The following is a 21,836-nucleotide window of genomic DNA, read 5'->3' on the forward strand; positions in this document are numbered from 1 at the left end:
TACGACGACAGTTTCTTGAGTGTTGTTCATGGTGGAGGCGGGTTTGGGTTGAGTGAAGGTGTGGCGTTTGAAGGTCGTTTTTCTGGGTTGAAGGAGGTGTTTTGCGGATCGTTTGGAGCTCTTTGATACCATGTAAGACAAGAGACAGTAGGTTGAATGTATGAATGAAAGTTGTATTGAGAATGTGCAAAGGTACAGTTTATATAGTAGTCCTAGGTTAGCTATTTGAGGCAAATAATAGGAGCCTCTTGATATTAGAATATTACACTATACAATCATTCTATAAGATTGTGCATCCTTGATTGATTTTCTTGATATGGAAGATATATAGTTAATACTTATCAGGTCAGTTTGACAAAATCACATACCAAAAAAAACATCCAAATTTTAGTTTATTGATCTCATTTACTTTACACACTGATTTCTCAAACGATACTTTGACCATCGTTTAATACGAAGTATAACCCTTTTTTATTGAAAAAAAATGTTTTTTTACGATAGATTTTCTTATAACAAATATAACTATGTGGTCCGTAAATAGTTGTTGTTGCTATAAATAAGGTGCATATATAACATAAGAGATAGAATCATAAGATAAAGTCGTCAAGACGACAACTACCCACAAGTTTAAGTTGAGTAATTGTGATGTTATCGATCATAAATATAAAAATTGCGAGAAAATCACTCCTTGTTTTCGTTTCAATTTAGTTCTAGAGCTTTTTGGAATATGACATGCTTTGAATTCTCAAGCATGCCAAACAAAACTCGTAACCTTATGTCTAATCTAGCTTCTTTTTGACAGCTTCGTCGTTCAGGCTCTGTTTAGATACAGACAATTAGGGAAAGGCATAGGAGAAACGTATAAATGGAGAAAAACGTTATCAATAATATTACATAGTCAATCAAAATACATTTGGAGAGCTGAAAATGAATGTACAAAAGAATATATTATCATTATACTTCAAATTTCGACACATTGAGATAAGTGCATAAATAAATTCGAATATACTCAGTTATATAGATGCCAGCTGAGCATACCAGTATACTTCAACCGATAATAATTTTAATTTAAACGTTCTTGTAGGTATAGTAGGTATACACAAATATATACTCCGTATTAATATAAATATATTTCCTTTGTTCTAATCATTTTAGACGGAATTTGTAAGTATCTGAACCAAATGATTTGGTTAACGGTTTGATTATTATGGAATATTGTTCCCATGTTTGACAACTTGGGTGTCGGGGTGGTCGAACTCACACCCGCAACAATATGCCTTTGGATTAAGCCCATCAGAGTTGTGACAAATACATTCTGGACAGAGCAACGTAGGCGGTGCTGCATTATTAAATTCACACAAACTTAATCAGTAAAAAAATAAAAAACATGATAGTACCATAGGATAAAATCAGAAAAGATTAATATATCGATCAAGCATCTTAAATTATACTCTATTTTTTTTTTGTCAATAACACATATAAGTATAAAATTATTATCCGATAATTAGGGGCGTTCTAAAACAAATGCAAGCTCTATGCACCACAAAAAAAGATGAGGCCTCAAGTATGAATGCACAACAGTACAAGTGTACTATATTTCGAGGGTTGTTTTGAATTTCATCAATAAAACATGTAAATTCGGTGATCAAAATCAAAGGTTTAGTTCCTGCGCCTGTGGCTGCACATGGCCTTGGAGGTTTGATTAAAATTAGTTTTTGGTTAGACCAATGACGTAGCCAAACAATTTCATGTGCGGGGTCTTGAATATAAAACTCGAGAACAATCAATAAAAGTCTGGTCTTTTGTAGCAATGGTTAAATTTTGTACTCAAAATTTGTATTTTAGCCCGCAAAACTCAAGAACACGTGGGGTTTGAAGACCCCACGCTCTTAGAAATACTTCCGCCATTGATGACCAGGGACGGAGCCAGAATTTTCGTTAGCGAGGCAAAAACTTTAAGAGCAAATTACCAACACTAAACAAGGTGAAGTAATCCCTCTACCTTGACCACTAGATAAGACCGTCTTATACTAATACAATATAATTCGACCGAACTCAGTTTTAATCCCACCTATAAACCCATTGAATCACCACATAAGAAGACTTTTACAATTGTAATAAAATTAGTTTTTGAAATAAACAAGCATTACGTGTTTAATAGAGATACCGTGATAACGCCTCGCGTCACACGTTAAAAGGACATAGATGATAACAAGTGAGATCATTAGGATTGCTTTAATGGATTTAAGCTTAATTGCCATTTCTGTAATTTGATTAGGGAAGTTTTGTTGTTGATTTCTAAGAGTAATACATCTGCTTTTTATAGTCTCAGTTAAGTATCCTGGTCGTAGTTCAGCACTTCAACCGTATTAATTAATTAATTAAGGCACATTCTATACGTCGATTGACAATTAGTGCATGAGTTGACTTCATCACGGTCAACTTATAAATGTTTCCAATTACGCCCTTTTCTTTTCGGCTTAATTTCAACTCACTTCAATTCAATTTATTTCAACTTTATTTATCTTAGTAAATTTTGATTCAGTTCAGTTCAGCTACATCCAACTCAAAAGAATAGGGCCAACAAGGAAAATGGAAAAAGAATACTTTTTCTATCTTATTAAATAATTTCTTTTCAATTTTACATGAATTTTTAATTTATGTGATCTAATGTACGTATTGGATACGATTGATAGAAGTGAAATACTCTGTTACTTAAGTTATACAGTACTTTGTAGTCCACTAGTCCGTATGATGAATTAGAATACGTAAACTATTTTATGAGATGTACCTACATATTATAGGAGACCGAGTAGATTAGTAGAATATTCACAGAATGTAATGGAAGTAATAAAGGAAAAGAAGACTCTAATAAGTGATTTACATTGACGACAATGTCTAAAAAGATTAGGTTGTTTTGGTCATGGTAGGGGATAACATTTGACAATGTCAAGAGTATTTCATACGGAGTATTAACTTTCTTTTGGATGGGATGTAAAGCAATTATCATATCTCGCCTTAAAAAGTATATTCTTCACCGACACTTCACTTAATTTGTCGTGCACACGTGTTTAATATCTACTTGTCTGATACCTGAAAGAAGATCAATGACTGCCTTTCTCATTAACAGAATAAGAGTATTTATACAAATTACAACCTCATATGAATGAGATATTCTAGGCTAATATTATGTAACTAATTATACACTAAATAAGGAAATGTAAATATTAACACATTTACATATATTCTAACACACCCCGCATAGCTTGGAACGGAGGACTTGAACGTTTAAACCGTCCCGAAAATCATCAAACAAAATCAAGGGAAGACCCTTAGTAAAAATATCGGCAATTTGATGACGGGACGGAATGTGACGAATACGAGCTTCGCCACGCTCTACTTTCTCACGGACGAAATGGATATCCATTTCTATGTGCTTTGTCCGTTGATGTTGAACCGGATTGCCAGAAAGATAGATAGCACTCACATTGTCGCAATAAACCAAAGTGGCTTTCGGCATTGGAATTTTCAAGTCCACGAGTAAATTTCGGAGCCAACAAGATTCGGAGACGACATTTGCAACGCCTCGATACTCAGCTTCAGCACTAGAGCGTGATAAGGTTGGCTGTCGTTTCGAGGCCCATGAAATAAGATTGTCTCCTAAAAAGACACAATATCCGGAAGTAGAACGACGTGTATCCGGGCAGCCACCCCAATCAGCGTCGGTATAAGCCGTGAGAGCAAGGGGAGGTGAAGGACGAGAATGACCCACAACGGGTACTGATCATTGTCCAACCCTAGTGTGACGGTGACGTGATTCTTGATGTTATTCACAGTAAGAGCGGGATGGAATGAAGATTTAGCATTCGCATCCGGAGCCATTTGTGTGTGACGAGAGGTCGAGAAAAAGAAGAGAGAAGAAGGAGAGGCGGAAGCGTATATTTGAATCGGATTAAAAACCCTAAGCAAATGATACCATGAAAGAAGATCAATGACTGCCTTTCTCATTAACAGAATAAGAGTATTTATACAAATTACAACCTCATATGAATGAGATATTCTAGGCTAATATTATGTAACTAATTATACACTAAATAAGGAAATGTAAATATTAACACATTTACATATATTCTAACAATACCTACGTGCCACGTCAACATTCATTTAAGACCAAAAAATTAAAAAATTCACACAAAATAGCCGTATCTAACACTCGACACGTCTCGAAGAGTCAAGGTAACACAGCTTGAAAGACTGTGAATATTTAAAGAGCGTTTGGACGGGTCTTTCAAAATGGATCAGGATATTCGGTTGGGGTATTTTTTTTTTTATTTTATATTAAGGTTTATAAAAGGAACATTAATAGTATCAAAATATAGTGTCGGTCTAATTAGGCAATTTTAGTTGAATAAACACGCTATAAAGCCGATTTTGAGTGATAATCGTTATATTTGCCGGCCAATCCACGTTGGTTGTAACTTGGATCGATTGAACTTGTTTTTGGTATTTGCATCTCAAGGTAGTTCAAGTGTTTCGTGTTGGTATGGTTAACAAGACGATCTTAATCTTACAAGATAATTGATGAAACTAGCACACATGACACAACGAATCACTCGAATACAAAGAGCTCGTCTTAAGCTTAATACGTCTCAAATAAGATTTTACGTTCCACAAACTATACCCAAGTACACAACATCAACGACACGGTGGAAAATTGGTTAAAGTCACCAAGATTCACCACAAAGTTGCCTAAGAACCCTACCATGAGGAGAATCAGGGTCACCCCTCATTTTATTCCACTTCCATATTTCAGCAGCCCTCAACAACGCTTCCTCCGCGGTATCCTGTTGTTCCTCTTTAAACACTATTACTCCCTCACTCGTGTTAGTATCCGTCGCTTGTGTTATCGGCTTTCTTGTATCTGCAAACTCTATTTCCGACAATGGTGACGCCTTATGGTCTTTGAAGTACTCCTTGTTGTCCTCCTCTTGCGCTTTATTTTGGGCCTTCAGGTTTTCTTCATTGTCGGGCCATGGGTCTAAGACAGGCCCACTGCATATGATCTCGGTCACGGGTTCAGGCGGGGTTTGGGTCTGGGCTGATTGGCTGGATGATTTGCGTTTTTGGTGAGTGTTGGGCTTTGAGGATAGGCCCACTTCTGTGTGCTCCAGCTTTGGTGATGAGGCGATTGGTGGTTTAGGTGGAGTGAATGGTTCGGATTCAGTTTGGGTTGTTTTATGTGGGTCTGACCCATTTTTGACCTCAACCTGTTCACACGGATAATTAATAAGCACGTAACTAACACTAGGAAAATGTGACAACATTCAATAAGGTTAGGCATCGAAAATCTGATATATAGGCTCAATTAATATCAAGAATTGATCAACAAATCTTGGATTTATTATCGAGTCAACAATTTCGAACATCAAGTCTTTTGATCGTTTCATGTAAATTACTCCGTACCATTATTGAAGAGGATGTTTTTTTTTTTCGGTTGAACAAAGCTTAGTCGCATTACAGTAAGAGGAGGGGGGAATCGAACCTGAGACCTATTGTTCATAATAGTTCCGTCTTAACCACTAGACTAACACATTTTCGGTATAAATCTATTTTACAAAATTTTTATGTTAAGGCCGTTATAAAATTCGGAAGTAAGGCCACCTCGACCTCACCCAAGTAGTGGTATTTAGACTTGGCAAATCGGGAATGGGTTGGGCCAATTCGGGTCGGGTTATTTTGGGTCTCTAAAATATTCGGGTTAGTTCGGGTTGGGTCATTTCGGGTTTTTCAAGTCTTTTGGGGCCAATTAAAGTTATGTTTTATCGGGTCATTTTCGGGTTGGATTTTTTCGGGTCGGGTCATTTCGAGTCAGGTTAAAACGGGTCTATAAAAGATCGGGTCGGGTTAATTCGGGTTTCGGGTGTCATTCGGGTGCGGCTGTTCGGGTCAATTTCATGTCTCGGGTCGGGTTGATTTTGCCAGGTCTAATTGGTATTCTTTGAAAGTACAGCTTGGATCTTGGTTGGACCAAATCAGCTTTATAGCTGGATAGTTCCAGAGTTCAGAGCGGTCACTTCTGTTCTTAACAAGTACAATGGCCTAATGGGCCCATTAAGGTTCAAATTTATGAAACAAGATAGATCTAATTAAATTCAATTTCTGATTATATTCACGTTATTTTGTACCGGTTAATAATGAACCTTACTTCATCCGCAACCCATCAAGTCATCAACTAGTACCTCCTTATATCTCGATTATTTATTTATCTCGGTTAAAATCATCCAAAACTAGATGGCATCCATGGGTGAAACAGGCTCGTTACCCGGGTAATTTTTCTCAAAATAGATAACCATAATTAGAAATATAAGTAAGATTATCGCCCCCAGGTAACATTTGATCCTAGCTTCGTCTTTGGTATCTTAGAGTACAATCCTCTTATAACTAAGACAAATCCTCATTTGTGACGCATCACAACTCATAAGCTTATAACATCTCACAACTGATTCAAATAACGTTAAAAAGGGAAGATGATTGTGAGATACTGAAATGTAACAAGTCACTTTTCATCACAAGTAAGAATAGATGTATGATTTAAGCGGAAAAAGAAGATATAAATGCATACCTGAGGATCACTAGAATGAATAGCAGGATCAGCAGTACGATTAGTAGGAATAGGAACATAACCTTGTGTATCACCACTTCCTTGACTTGCTGAATAACCTCTTTTTATTAATATTCCCAAATTACCACCACCACTTCCCTTAATCCTTCCACTACTAACTCTTAACAAACTTGTTTTCCACATCTTAATTACCTTCAATGCTGTAATTATGTGTTAATCAATGTATAATAATGTAACTACCGCCATTGAAGCTAGGTTGGTCCATAATATAATATGTAGAGTATCGACGTGGAATATTGTTCGAGCGATTTCTGGAATTTTGACTACGTGTTACGTGTCTCTTTTTTCTGCCTTTTTTGGGTGTTTTGGGCTCTGGATCAATTATTTGGGCCTTTTTTCAGGTCTATTGACTATTATGAAGCTTATCTAAATTTGAGCCGATTCCGAGTTTAGTAAGGCTCGATTTATTCAGGACATATATAACCCATTCGGCCTAATTTATCTTAATTCAGAACTGTTGAAGCCGGTTATCTAATTCGTAATATAACCAATTCGAATTCGTAATACCAATACGCAATTCGCTCAAAATTGAGCATAATTCGATAAAATTATAACCAAACACCATAATTCGATGTAATTCGCAATTTGCAGTCTGGTTGAGCGAATTAGGTAATCTTGGTCGAAGCCATATTGAGAGATGTTAATGTCATCATGTATTATGCCCAAATCCGTTAAATTCCAATCGTAAAGAATGAATGACTTGTAATGAGTCGCTTTCACAATTGCCTCCCTAACCGTCTAACACTAATATTATTAATCAATATAAGCAACTACGTGACCATAACTCTATGAATTACATCGCACATTACTGGTACAACGATAGTACACCGAGTTCAGATTTCTATTCTAGTTTCATGTTTCACCTTATATCACACACGTCATTAGAACGATTACGAAATATAAGATGAAACACGTAAATGAAACACATGAACTAACAAACGTTACCGCCATTGAAATAACGCAACAAATGAAATTTAAATTTCAAAAAAAGTAACAAAAATGGGGCAACGCATTTGATTAAGAAAACTCAATTGGTCCGGTCCCTACATAAGTTAGAAATATCGGCTACTATCTACTCTTGCCTCTTAGGCTTTTGACTACTATTCCAAATTACAACCATGCCCTAGTTAGAACACCCTTCTAAAGGCCAAAACTGTTAAAACCCTAAAATTAACAAGGGCAAAACTGTAAAATCTCAAACCAAACCAAAAATACAGCTGCGCACTACTCCATCAGTACATCGAACAAATAAATTAAAGGATAGGAGAAGAAAACGGTAATATTGTGTGTTGTCGTTGTCGATGCAGGGGCAAAACTGGAAACTCAATATATTCTCTCAAATCATCTTCATCTCCATAATCATGATTCACCGATTCTTGTTTAAGACCGTCTTAACTTAAAGACGTGATTAAGCATAAACAGAGCCATAAGACAGCGCCATTAATAACAAAGCAGCTTGTTCAACTTCACCAAATTTATTATTCGTACCGCTTTTTCGGATACCAGATTGCATTACTTTAATCTTTAATGGCATACCAATATTATTGTTGTTATCATTATTGTTTTTGATAATAGTCTTCTTCTTCAATTTGTTGCTGTCGTCTTTTTGTTGCTTGTTTATTCCCAAAAGTGCCCTTCTCTTTTTGTGGAATTTTATCCCGCATGCGTTGCATAATGTCTGACACATAAAATTAAATTAAATTAATTACCCCGAGAATGTGCAAATTCAAACACAAATTAATTAAACTATTGAATAAAACAGTCTTATACTTCATTCGTCCTAATTATTTATTTATATAAAGTTTAAATGATCAAAATAGATAAACAAATAATTGGAACGAAAAGAGTATATAAAAGGATAAGACGGGTTTACACAATAATTACTCAAATTCAAATGATCAAAAGTGAAATGGCCAAAATGGGTCTGGTGGGTAAAAAATATAAAAAGTTCTATACTTTTTCAGTCTCAATCATTTGTTTATCTTTTGATTAAATATAAGATAAATAAATGATAGGAACGGAGAAGGGTTTACAAAAAAAGAGAAAGGGTTACACAATAATTACTGAAATTTAAATGATCAAAAGTGAAATGACGAAAATGGGTCTGGTGGGTAAAAAAAGTTGAAAAAATAGAAAAAAATTACCTTGGGACCAGCAGGACCGCCTCTCCAAAGTGGGGTAGTAGTAGTTTGACAGTCAGAACATTTTTTAACTTCACCATTGTTGTTAATGTTACTGTTTGAGTTACCATTACTGTTTGAGTTACTGTGGTTGCTGCTGCTGCTTTGAGAATCAGATGGAGAAGCACACTGAAAAACACCAAACCAAATCAAACATTAGAAAACGGAGTCGACTAACATGAATCATCATTTGAAACACGAATAAACAAAGAATACTTACATCTTCAATGAGATCCATGAGTTAAGAGGGATTAGAGAAGAAGGGTAAGATTGGAAAATAAATGTGTGATCAAAGAAAGAAGAGAATGATCAAAATATTTGGCGGGATAAAGAGAGGGAGAGAAGAAGAAGGAAGGAGAAGAATAGGTTGCGGCGGGTTGAAAGGAGGAATTGAAAAAAGAGGGAAGAGAAATCAGGGTATTTAAAGTAAAGGGTATAGTGTGATGTGTGTTTGTGTTTTGCGCTTCTTTTTTCAAGGGTTGGATGTTTTAAGAGACTTTGATCGCCGAACCCTAGTATGTTTTGGGCTTACATTTTGGAATTACTTAAATACCCTTGGACCTTTGTTGATTTATAGGAGTATTTTTATTTTTATTTTTGAAAAATATCTTGAAAGTATTTGTTTCTTTGGAGCAAATATGGTATTTTTATCTCTAGAATATTATAAAAAATAAAAAAAATACGTGGTTTATAGCATGCAATACTAAAACGAAGATAATACTCTGTATTTTGTGGAGTTGCGGATTTGTGGCTGAATATGTCAAATTTGTAACGTCTGTATACACGTATTATATCTTTTAGAATCGTGAATCGGATTGACAGGGAAATCATGTGTTATATGCATTGAATCTTGCATTAGAACTTAGAAGATCCGTGTGTATGAGCACGTTGTTTTCACATTTGCTCCTTATTTGGTAATAGCGTTGACCTAGATAATTCTGTTTCACAATTTATCTTGTGTAAAACTTCGTCATATATACTTGAGCCTTTATTGGTTATTTAAAAGATTTTAATAATAAAATGCAAGACACATTAAATATATTATTAATGGATTTACATAATTATTAAATAAATTTGAAAATATAAATTATACTTGAGAAAATGTCTTTGATTATGTAATTAAATATAAATTATACATAGATGTGAAGACAATAGAGTAGATTCTAATTTTATGGCTTTGGGAATTTGTATGCTTAGACAAATACTAGCCATTTAGTTTTGTAGTAATGATTGATTGATTTTTTTCCTCCTCCATTGAAATGCCAAAAAAAAATTGTCGTTATTATCAGCATGTGATAGTATTTGACCCGTTTTAAGATTTAAGACGGATATTCCGTTTCAAACTAAGACTTGCTATTACTTAAAAAAAATGTCCTTAAACCTTTGACATTTTCTTAGATATATTGTTACATTCATATTCACATTGTAAATGCAACTACAAAACTAGAAATAGCCATATGTAATATCTTAGGTAGGGGTAATTTAGTCATTTGAAATATAAATACAAATGTTGATTTGTGTTAGGGGACTTGGCACTATGGCAGTCAGGAAACTAAACAAACAACAGTCAAATGTAAAGTTTGACCAATTTAATTAGGGTTAGGTTAGCATGAGTTTTACATGTTTTCTATTCATTTTTTTCCTTGGAATTGATGATCGAAATGTTAAGGGTATCCCCTTAAACGAAAAGGCAGAGCCATAATAAATAAAATACAGAGTACAATGTCGTAAGTAGGTGATGCAGAGTATTTTTCTTAGATTTTCATCTTCGAATAATTGCTTTCACATTTATTAATCATACATTGATTGATTGCAGTAACTAAAAATCATTCGTAATAATCCGTGATATGATTCATTTCATTTAATTATACTCGGGGTAGTAAATAGTAATTGCATTGGATTAGTGAAATAGAACACTCCCTATAATCTACTATAAGTCTATAACAATTTGTCAATTTGTGTCGATGATAAATAAGCGAATAGAGTAACGGCTTCGGTATGTTTCATTTTGTCTTAATCATTTATTTACTTTTATATTGTGAAATAAAGGGAGTAAAGAAGTGACTGAAATAGTGCATTAAATCACGAACACGGCACGAGATTTAATTAGTCGCGACTTTTTCATGATCCTCTATCACATTTATTATTTTTAAAATTTCCAAAATATTACATGAGACGAAAACACGAAACAAACCCAACACGAAATTAATAGGTTTGAATTGAGGCTTGATAACTCATTTATGTAAGTGAGTCGACACAAGATTTAATTGGGCCGGCTTTAGATTGAAGGGTTCATGAGCTTCTTACATGTGACCTGAACATAAACACAAACTCAACACGACTCAATCTATTTGCGCGGTCAAATGCACGTGGTAAATCGAACGCAATTAGAATTTAGAAATGTAAATAACTTTATCTTATCGCTAAAATTATGCGTTAGAGAGTTGCATTTGACTTTTAAATAAGAATATTACTTTTGAGTGAAAGATTTTAATTTTGCGTAAGTTTTGCCTTTTTACTTTTTGTTTTTCCTTTTATGTTCTGCTTTTGTTGTATGAGCTAGTTTTTATCAAACTTTGATTCTTCATCAAAATCATCACATACTCCACTTTTTATGTATTCTATCACCAGGGAAAGCAAAAATTGCTCAAATTAATGATCTTATCACATTGGAACTTCATATTGAAGTTTTAAGTTAGGTATTGGAAATAATCCAAAGCTTATGAGTTATGAATAGTAAAATATGAGGGGAGTAGAGAGTCTCTTATGTTAACATCATGTTGTAAAAATTTTTCCCGTGTCTGAGTATCGGCTTGGGAATAAAGTGGAGTAATATAATAGTCTAAATTAGTCCTTTAAATAAATTATAAAATTATTCAAGAACAGTTTGATGATAAACACATCCTTATATTAGTTACAGTGTAGGTTTTTCTACATTAGTTTACTATCTACGTTACCACTAATAATCTGCTTATTAGTTAGGTACACGAGAATATACCATACTATCGTATACTCTAATCAATGAGACTGCATTATATTAATAACTACCCAAGTATGTCTTCACGAAGAATGAAACGAAACTCCATTGGTGAATAATTTAAAATGGTGAGAATTGTGCTTGAATCAACCTCACGGTTGGCAAGCCTCTAAGTACGCTCTAACTTAATCGTCCATTCCTCGCCCTGATGAGATCCTTACATTGTTTGCTTATCGATACGGAGTTACTTAGCTCTTCTGGATTGGCGAGTAAAGCGAGGAACTCAACCCTCATTGAAGTACAAAGTGACAAAATTACGTTACCGGGTCTAAGCCGTACTTATACATACGAACATTACTGCGGCTGGGCCGCACCCATACATACGGAACACAAACATGTCTTCTGATACCATGACAAGATTACGTTACCAGGGCTAGGCCGAACCCATATACGGAGAGGAGAGTCAAGTTCATAAGTCTAAGAATGTTTCATTCCAAAAACAATTGGCAATAGGAGAAGTATGTCTTTGGTCTATAAACTAGATAACTCTCTCGTCTTTTTCCAATGTGGGACTCACATGTGACATTTATACAAGATGGGCTCTCTAGTTTTATGTTCACACCGAGAACAAGAGAAATAAAATGCAGAAATGAACTTATCCGTCTAGTCCCTAAGTATAGAGGGCTGATTTTCATCGACGACGTTTTCATTCCAAAAGACGATAATGCCTATTGCACAATGACATTACTTTCTCTCTCTACACTATTTTCTCTTCAATTCAAGTAAAACCAATTGAATTATAAAAAACAAACAACAATTGGCATGATGAAACCTGAATCAGCGGTACGTTAACAACTTAATCGCATTATTAATTTCGTTAATTTTTTTTCCCGAATCGTTTATTCATTTCTTTACTTGAATTACGTCACGTATTTACTAAATTGGAGTAAACATTGCGAGTTTTTTGCGTACATAAGAAATTATACAACCCATGGACTGAAAGTCGAGACTCAACAATGAGTCCATGGACAAAACTTGAAACCCAACGTTCAACCATGGGCTGAATGTTGAATCTCAACGTTTGGCCATGGCTGAACGTTGAGTCTCAATGTTTGACCATGGTTGAACGACCTTAAGATTCAACGTTTGAATTAGCTCATTCCCTCTTGGTAACACGAGTGCTTCCATCGATCTTGGTAACACGGCAACTTCCCGTGTTAAATCAGCCCATTCCCTATTGAAGGCTTGGTTGAAAAGTAGTCATCTGACACTTGATACCATGTGATCCCGTATCCACTCCATGCTCGAAGGTCAACATTCCAAAATTAGAAAAGAGCTCGAAGATTCAAGGAGTAGACCAAGGATAACATCTCGTACTTTCTCCTTGTTGCATGGGATCGTGTCTAATAGTAGGGTCATAGAGATAATGGAGAAAGAACTTATGAGGGGACTTGGTTTGGTTATCGGGTTGGAGGATCGATGTGGGCACGTGCTACGAACGACTCATGGAGTACCTTGTGCATGCAACTTGGTTTCTCTGAAGAGTAGAGGTAAGAGGGTCCATCTTGAGGATGTTCATGTCTTTTGGAAGACATTGGTGTACGACAGCCCTGAATAAATGCCGAAAAATGATAATGATATGTTTGAGGAACTGGTTGATGGTGACCCGGTTTACCGAAGGGCAGCCATCGACTTGTTGCGTGATTTTCAACACCCGGAGGACGAAAATCTTTTGCCACCGCTAGTAATGAGCATCCGAAAGGCCGTTCCAAAGCTAAGGTTCTACAACGAGAAAGAACTCGGGTTTCGAGCATAGCCAAAGGAAGTTCGGGACATCAAGCACTGACGGTTCAACAAATGCACAACAAAGAGTTTGTGACTTTCCTTCAGGGTTCAACAAATGCACAACAAAGAGTTACCTGTCGGACCAGTATTACCCTTATAAAGAGTCTTGCTTATGACGGTCTCTTCAAATAGACTTCTCACAACCCCTCCCCACTTACCCTTTCATTTAACCCTTTGTTTCACGTCTCTTCAAAGTGATGAATTTTGTCCATTATAAATGAGAATTTATGTTACCCTTAGAGGGGCCATCCATTTAGAGCATAATATTGTTGACATTAGACAACTCTTCCGGGGTTTAGTGAACTTACTTCATAAAGCAAAACTAATTGTTTACAAGTACTTCCTCCATTCAACTCCACTCTATCTATTTCACTTTTGTACACTATTCACAATTGTGTATTCAATCTCGATTCTCTCTCGATAGGTAAGTGGAAATATATTTATGTGGGATCTTGTTTGATTCGTCTTTACGAGTACATTAAAAATATCTAACTTTTATAATTTTTGCAAATACGTAGCTAACGATATTTAGCGCGTAAAACACGCATTGACAAACGTGAAAAAGGAAAGTGGTAGAGTGGAGTTGAATGGAGGAAGTATAAAACATAATGTAACAGTTGCAATTATGTATATAATCATTGACCAAAATAAATGAAAGAAAAGGTAGTTGCACGAGTGACATAAACATCTGTCTAGATTCTATATGATTAGAGCATGATTAAGACATTGATTCGTTAATATACTGTAGTAGATTATAAATATATTCAGGTACCCGACACTGATTAGTTGTCCTCTACAATTCCTTTCCAACTTAAATTGTCCTAGCTAGTGATCACAAAAGGCCTTCAAGTTTCAAGTGTACTCTTCACAATTTTTCAAAACGTCTCTTACTAACTAATTAAGGGTGTGAGTATCCTGAGAGAGTGACCGAGAGCTATGAAAAAACGGATTTATTTATATTAGTATTATTGAAAAACCGTCTTATAATTATTTTTTGGTAAAAAAAACCCGTATTATATGAGAATTAACAATGGGATATTCTACATGGTACCCTTCAATTTTTTGACTTTCTACATGGTACCCCTACACTTTTTCCTACACTTTTTAAAACATACATGGTACCCCTAATTTTTGTCATTATCACTAAGTGTACCTCTAAACTTTATTTTCCGTCAATTAAATTTAGTTTTAGGCGTTAAGTGATTACTTAGACGCGTAACCAAGCTTGTCTTTTATCATTCCCATGACATAAGGACTCTATTAGGCTCACTATCTATCTTTAGACGTGATAATTTGGTAGGGAATCAATAAATTTTCCGTCAAATTTTTTTAGCCCATATATATCAATAAATATTAGGATCAAGATTGATATTGAGCATAATAGAGTCCTTATGTCATGGGATAATAAATGACATGTTTGGTTACGCATCCAAGTCATCATTTAACGCCTAAAACTGAGTTTTATTGACGAATAATAAAGTTTAGGGGTACACTTAGTGATAATGACAACAATTAGGGGTATCGTGTATGTTTTAAAAAGTATAGGGATACCATGTAGAAAGTCGAAAAATTAAGGGGTACCATGTAGGATATTCCATTAATGATTAATCATAGTGTACATGAGGTCATGAGTACAAAACTATTATAGACATCCAGTTAGTCTTCCTTACTATCGATGTATTTATCTTACCAAGAGTGTTCTAAAATTAATGGAGGTCTGGCATACATCACAAAAAAAATAAGACTCTAAATATAAATGTATAAGTGTACTATACTTTGAAATATTAAATTTTATCAATAAATTTGTTATATTACCTATGCCATATCTCAACAAGAAGCATGTCATGATGTAAAAGTATTAAGGAAATTAAAAGGTAATTACTATATGAAGAAAATTAACAAATAGAATAAAAAATTGTGAAAAGAAAAAAGCATAGAATGATAAAGGAAAAAGTAGAGGAAAAAGTAGAACAAAAGAGAGACAAAATCCGGGCCACAATATCTGGTGGTGCTGATGGAGCGACACACTTGTATTTTTAAATTGCCAATTTTGTCCTATGCTACTAGACAACCTGGTCTCCATATACACTATATCACTACACAAAATCTCATTTGTGACGGCAGATATCCGTCACTCTTGAATGACGGATACCATTTTACCTCACAAAGTACCCACTTTTTCTCTCTCTGTAACACTATTCATGTGGTCCCCTTTCTCCACTAACCCATTTTGTTACCATTTTAACTCACAAAATATCCGCTACAAATAGTAACCCGTCACAAGGGAGACCAATTGATATCACTAATCTTCAAATATTTCCCATTTAAATCCTATTTTCCAATCTTCCCTATAGCCAAAAATAATGGCCTATAAGAAACTGATGGGGCATATTCTGCACCGCAGACCAAGTCAACACATTGAGCAAGGTCAAAGATATCCACAGCAAAGTCAACGACTTAGGCAGATCTAGCCGTCAACCCATCGGCTGTCACTGGGTCTCGGCCGGCAAGGCGGCCGCCCGGGGCACATATCCGCGTACTCACATCCAAGACCCTCGTAGGCACGACATGGGTCCATCGGTCGAGGGGTAGAACGGTCTTTCCACCCTTTAGCCACTTGGCCACTACGTGACAAAAGGTGAAAGTCTATAAATACTCCTCAACCTTCATTGAGGAAAGCATCCACAATTTAACCTAAGAATCACTATTCATCTGGTAATATCTTCCTTATCTCTCTACAATACATCCTTAGCCAAGTAACAACAACTTACCTCTCTAAGTTTACTGACTTGAGCGTCGGAGTGAGTACGCTTGGCCAAAGCCGAGCCCTCAGTTTGTTCATCGTTTCAGGAGACCGCGAGGAGGATTCAAGCAAAGACGTCATTCTACAAGCCACGGGTGGTAACAATACTTGCTCTGGAATTACACCCGGAACAATTTGGTCGCGTCGGATGGTACAGTGTGCAAATGGAGCCGGGTTATGTCTCCGTTGATAAACTTTCTTCCTGCAAAGACTGGAAAGGTCGGTGGGTGTATGTTGAGGTGCCAAATGACTATCCGCTGCCCCGGTCTTTCCAGCACCAAGTTAATTTGCGGTGCGAGACTAAGGCGGAGCATGATAGATGGGTCTCCCGGAAAAAGCTTAAGATGGACGCCAGCAAGGTTCCTCTTAAGGCGGATGAGAAGCTGGCGATGAGGCTTTTTGAGGCGGACAAGAGTGGGGTGCCGAAAAGATGGATTCCCCCAACGCAGATCATTCTTCAGGATGAGCCGCTCTGCCATGTCGGCCTCATACCGGCCCTAGCGCAGGGTGAGTGGGGTCGGTGTGAGGCCCATCTCTGCTCTCAACGTTTCTGTTTGAACTTCGATTTATTTCTTCTTCATAACTCTTGCCTTGTTTCCTTTGCAGACCATTTTGGACCGGACCTGTCGAAGGATATCCTTCGGAGAATGGGGCTGAACAAGGATAAGACCGTTGCTGATTTGCACCCTAAGGCTTTAACCCGTGACCGCAGAACGTCGCCGAATGATCTCATGGATCAACAACTGAAGGGCTTGGATATGGAGGCGGCCCAGGCGAAGGTTGTTAGTAGCATGGCGCGTCGGACGCGGAAAACAAAGTCTTCGGTGGCGACGGCGTCGACACCGGTTCCGCCTCCCATCCCCCCCTTAAGAAGGAGACGGTAGAGATCGTTGATATTACCGATGGGGGGGACTCTGATGCGGAGGAATCTCCCCTTGTCCGTAAGAGGAAGGAGCCGGCTACTACTGAAACTGCTGCCAGCAAGGAAATGCGTCCTCCGGCCAAGAAGGCCAAGCACGGTACGTATCTATCCCGTGGCCCAGATTTAACCGGTTTAAGGTGGTGAAGACGACGGAATAAATTAACCGTTGAAGCCTCTCCCTTGAAGAGACAGAGCCAGACAAAGCCGACTATGGTCCTAATGGCCAACGGGTGCAGTTGGGCCACGGCGAAGTTCATGGCCCTAATAATGGCCATAACGTATTCATTCAGCGGAAACCGTAGCCCGTACTCCAAGTGCCGCATGTATACGCCAATGCAACCCGGTGGAGGGCAACAAACGGCCTGACCCTCCTCAGGGACAACAATTTTGTATCCCCTGCCGAAGTGGAAATGGCCCTCGAAAAATGTCTCGCCGGAACAACTGGCGAACTTATGAGTCCAAGCACGGTCAAGGCGGACCTTACAGGCGTCCCCGTGATCCATGACGTACTGCCTCCTCTCATTAGGATGAGCCCTTCCAGCATCATCACTGAAATCATCATCATCTTCCTCCCATTCCTCCAAAATTTGAGGATCAACTTCAGGAGAAGGAGACCTAGGGCCCCCAGACTTTATCGGGATGACATCTAGTATCCCCCCCTCATCAAGACGCGACGGGGAACCCCCCGGCGCAGAAGTGCTAGTCCCGGCATCGGCAAAAGACATGTTCACGACAGTTACTTAACAAAATAAAAGAAAGTTTGTTTGTTTACCTTGAAGAAAAACACTCGCCGGAGTAACAACTCTGAAAATTAGAAGACAAAGAAGCCCTTGAAAGTTTAGAGGGATGAAAATTTCGGAGAAAAATTTGAGAAAATGAAATTGGTAGCCAAATTCACGGAACAACTGCCCTATTTATAGGGAAAAGCCCATGAAGAAGGACCAATCAGGGAACAGCCCATGAAGCGTCAGCCAATCAGCGAACAAACACGTGTCAGACATGCAAACACGGAATGTCAATCGTTGCAACAGTTGAACGTCAATCAATGCAACAGTGACCAAGCGTCTTCAACACACCCCTTCATATCTCTTTGCCTATTCATCTTCCTCAACAAATTCCTAGGTATCTGCTCTCCGCCGGCCACATGATCAACCAAGCTAGGAAGCACCGGCCTGGGGGCACTCAAAAACAACCGGCACTCTCAACCCTGGTCTCGGCCAGCGTCACTTTCTTTTCCACATCGGAAGCCCTTTACACATCCATGTGGAGGGGGGATATGGTACGGCCTAAGCAGAACCAGACCGAGGTAGAAGAAGCCGATACAGGAAAAGTTTCAGAAATTACTTGCGCAGAATATACGCTCAACACACATCGGAGCCCATACCACGGCATAGACTACGCTTGGGGCAAATTGATGGGGCATATTCTGCACCGCTGACCAAGTCAACACATTGAGCAAGGTCAAAGATATCCACAGCAAAGTCAACGACTTAGACAGTCTAGCCGATGCAACCCATCTACTGTCACCTGGGTCTCGGCCGGCAGGCGGCCGGCCCGGGGCACATATCCGCGTACTCACATCCAAGACCCTCGGCCGGCCTGACATGGGTCCATCGGTCGAGGGTAGAACGGTCTTTCCACCTGCTAGCCACTTGGCCACTACGTGACAAAAGGTGAAAGTCTATAAATACTCCTCAACCTTCATTGAGGAAAGCATCCACAATTTAACCTAAGAATCACTATTCATCTGGTAATATCTTCCTTATCTCTCTACAATACATCCTTAGCCAAGTAACAACAACTTACCTCTCTAAGTTTACTGACTTGAGCGTCGGAGTGAGTACGCTCGGCCAAAGCCGAGCCCTCAGTTTGTTCATCGTTTCAGGAGACCGCGAGGAGGATTCAAGCAAAGACGTCATTCTACAAGCCACGGGTGGTAACAATACTTGCTCTGGAATTACACCCGGAACAGAAACAATGACGGAGCCTTGGGAGGGATAGTAAGAGCGCTCGTCCATATCGAATAAATAAAAATTGCAATGTATTTAGTTAATTTTTTCGCTAATTTTTCAAGTTTATGTTATACTATTGCCCATTTGCCCCTGCAGAAACCGCCTTTGCTAAGTTAAAACCTTGGCTCCCGCTAACAACTACAAACTTACAAAGTACCCATAATGTGTGTGCACGCAAAATAGAAAAATCAATAAGTCTTGCTTGTGATCTCTCAGAATCTCTCTTGCATTTATTTTCCCACTTGTTCGGCTACTTGAAGTTTGTGAGAGGTCACAAACTTCTAACAAAAAGTATCCGTCACAAATGAGAATTTGTGTAGAAAAATTGAACGTATTTGATTATAGGTTGCGGGTTTGAACTAGAGCTGGCAAATAATGACACGACACGAAAACACGACACGAACCCGACACGAAAGTAACGGGTTTGGGTTGAGGCTTAATGACCCATTTATGTAAGTGGGTCGACACGAACACGACACGATAATTAATTGGGTTGGATTTGGGTTGAGCTCTCTAAATACGAACCCGACATGAATGACCTGTTTACTAAATTAATCCTAACTAGTGTAGATCCCGCGCAAATGCGCGGTAAATACAGGCCTTTTAATTTTTAATGTATTAGTTATAGATTTTAGATTTATATCTTGCGAATTTTTATAAAAAATAACTAATATTAAAATTAATCAAAAGAATTGAATAATTCCATAAATTGTGTTTTTTATGAAAAAATTTTAACTGCATCAATTTTTTTAAAAAAATCTTTTTTTCGTCACGAAGTTAATAATAGGAGATACAGTTTTTATGTATAGATTATTTTAAATGAAAAATTAGTTTTATACATGAAAATCTAATTTGTTTCCATATAAAAGTTTGAGCACTTTGGAGGGGAAACTTTAGAGAAGTTATATTCTCTTAGTATATAAGAGGATTTATACTTTTAAAATTTGCACATCACTAATATTTATCAGTTCACTCTCCATTGTATTTTGATATGAAACAAAAAAAAATTGAAATGGAAACATAATAAAAAAATTTATTTAAGTTGTGATTTTTTTTTTGTCACAAAGCTAATAGTAAGCATGTGTCAAGTTATTCTCTACGGTAATAATTATTGTATTACTGAAAAATTTAGCAACTTATATTTTATAATTTAATATCAATTTTATTTTATTTTAATGAAAAAAATCATAATTATGAATTTATTTAAAAAATTAGAGTTTATTTATAAGAATTTATTTACAGAATTTATTTTCGCAGTACATTTTTTACTCATTATAGTACATTTTGCACCAAATTTTCCATTTGTCTGCCCCTGACTAAATATTCCAAACCTAATTCTCTCTACTCTTTCTCTATTGTTGAATCCTTAACCTCTTTCAAACTCCATCTAATTCTTCAATTATTTGAATTCAAGTATATAGCAGTACTTAATTCATTAATCCATTATTATCAATTGAATTGACTCTCTGTTATAGGTTTTTTATCTTTTAATTTCTAATTAGGGTTATGTTGAAATTAATTAAGGGCTAATTGGGGTGCGATGGTGACGGTATTAGTGTAATTGGATGTTGTCGGCGACATGAGTAAGCCCCGCCGACAAAAAGGACGACAGAGGTAATCGCCATAACCGTTCAACGGAGTCAAGTACTGCATTTAAAGAAAAATAGCACTAAATGTCGTAGTAGAGCAATTAACAATAGTCTTCAACATAGTAATGTCCACGTAGTACAACAATAAAATAGCCTTCCTGCCCACTTAAACCCATAGTGCAACCCCACAGTCGGCGACCTAATCGGTCGGCAAACCACCTCCCTCTAACGTCGACAACAATTATTATGGTGTGGGTGCGTAAAATAGGAGGAAAATGGGTGTGTGAAATTAAGATGATAGATTAGAGAGAAATTAGAGAGGGAAAATGGGAGGGGGAAATGAGAAGGGTATTATTGTCAACAGTGTACTGTAATGAGTAAAATTTGTACTGCGAAAATCAACACCCTATATTTATTGAAAAGATAATAATGTAATGAAAGAAAATTTTATTTATTACCTTATTTAGCTAGATGCTTTTTGGAGGGAAAATTAAGAGAATTTTTATTCTCTTAGTAGTAGGGGGATTTTTCTTGATTCTCCATCACATAAATATACTTAAACTTTCCAAATATGGGCATGACACGAAAACACGACACGAACACGACACGAAATTAACGGGTTAGGGCTGAGGCTTGATGACCCATTTATGTAAGTGGGTCGACGCGAACACGACACGAGATTTAATTGGGCCGGGTTTGAGTTGGAAGGTTTGTGACCCGTTTACATATGACACGAACACGAACCCGACACGACCCGATCTGTTTGCCAGGTCTAGTTTGAACTTTATTTGAAATATTTAATATTTTTATTTATTTTTTAAAAAAT

At 37.1% G+C, this 21,836-nt stretch overlaps 2 protein-coding genes across 2 annotated transcripts; both read right to left on the reverse strand.

Moving 5' to 3' along the window:
* Positions 1-4,567: 4,567 nt before the first annotated feature.
* On the reverse strand, positions 4,568-6,935 carry LOC141591981 (uncharacterized). The gene is made up of 2 exons (XM_074412510.1): positions 6,623-6,935; positions 4,568-5,267 (listed from the first exon to the last, which is right to left on the reverse strand). Exons 1-2 carry the CDS (start codon positions 6,803-6,805, stop codon positions 4,725-4,727), a joined length of 726 nt encoding a protein of 241 aa, XP_074268611.1. The 5' UTR covers positions 6,806-6,935; the 3' UTR covers positions 4,568-4,724.
* Positions 6,936-7,673: 738 nt separating this feature from the next.
* LOC141591982 (GATA transcription factor 16-like) lies at positions 7,674-9,329 on the reverse strand. Its single transcript, XM_074412511.1, has 3 exons — positions 9,083-9,329; positions 8,827-8,991; positions 7,674-8,360 (listed from the first exon to the last, which is right to left on the reverse strand). Exons 1-3 carry the CDS (start codon positions 9,098-9,100, stop codon positions 8,091-8,093), a joined length of 453 nt encoding a protein of 150 aa, XP_074268612.1. The 5' UTR covers positions 9,101-9,329; the 3' UTR covers positions 7,674-8,090.
* Between the last annotated feature and the right edge of the window lie 12,507 nt (positions 9,330-21,836).

Source organism: Silene latifolia, chromosome 7, assembly GCF_048544455.1.
Source record: "Silene latifolia isolate original U9 population chromosome 7, ASM4854445v1, whole genome shotgun sequence".
In the NCBI taxonomy this organism is placed as follows: Eukaryota; Viridiplantae; Streptophyta; class Magnoliopsida; order Caryophyllales; family Caryophyllaceae; genus Silene; species Silene latifolia.

Excerpts from the sequence above, each read along its gene's own strand:
- LOC141591981 (XM_074412510.1), bottom strand. The coding sequence starts at position 6,805 with ATGTGGAAAACAAGTTTGTTAAGAGTTAGTAGTGGAAGGATTAAGGGA. Across the intron at positions 5,268-6,622 it reads TTCATTCTAGTGATCCTCAG|GTTGAGGTCAAAAATGGGTC; the intron begins GTATGCATTTAT and ends CCGTGTGAACAG.
- LOC141591982 (XM_074412511.1), bottom strand. Across the intron at positions 8,361-8,826 it reads GCGGTCCTGCTGGTCCCAAG|ACATTATGCAACGCATGCGG; the intron begins GTAATTTTTTTC and ends TTTATGTGTCAG.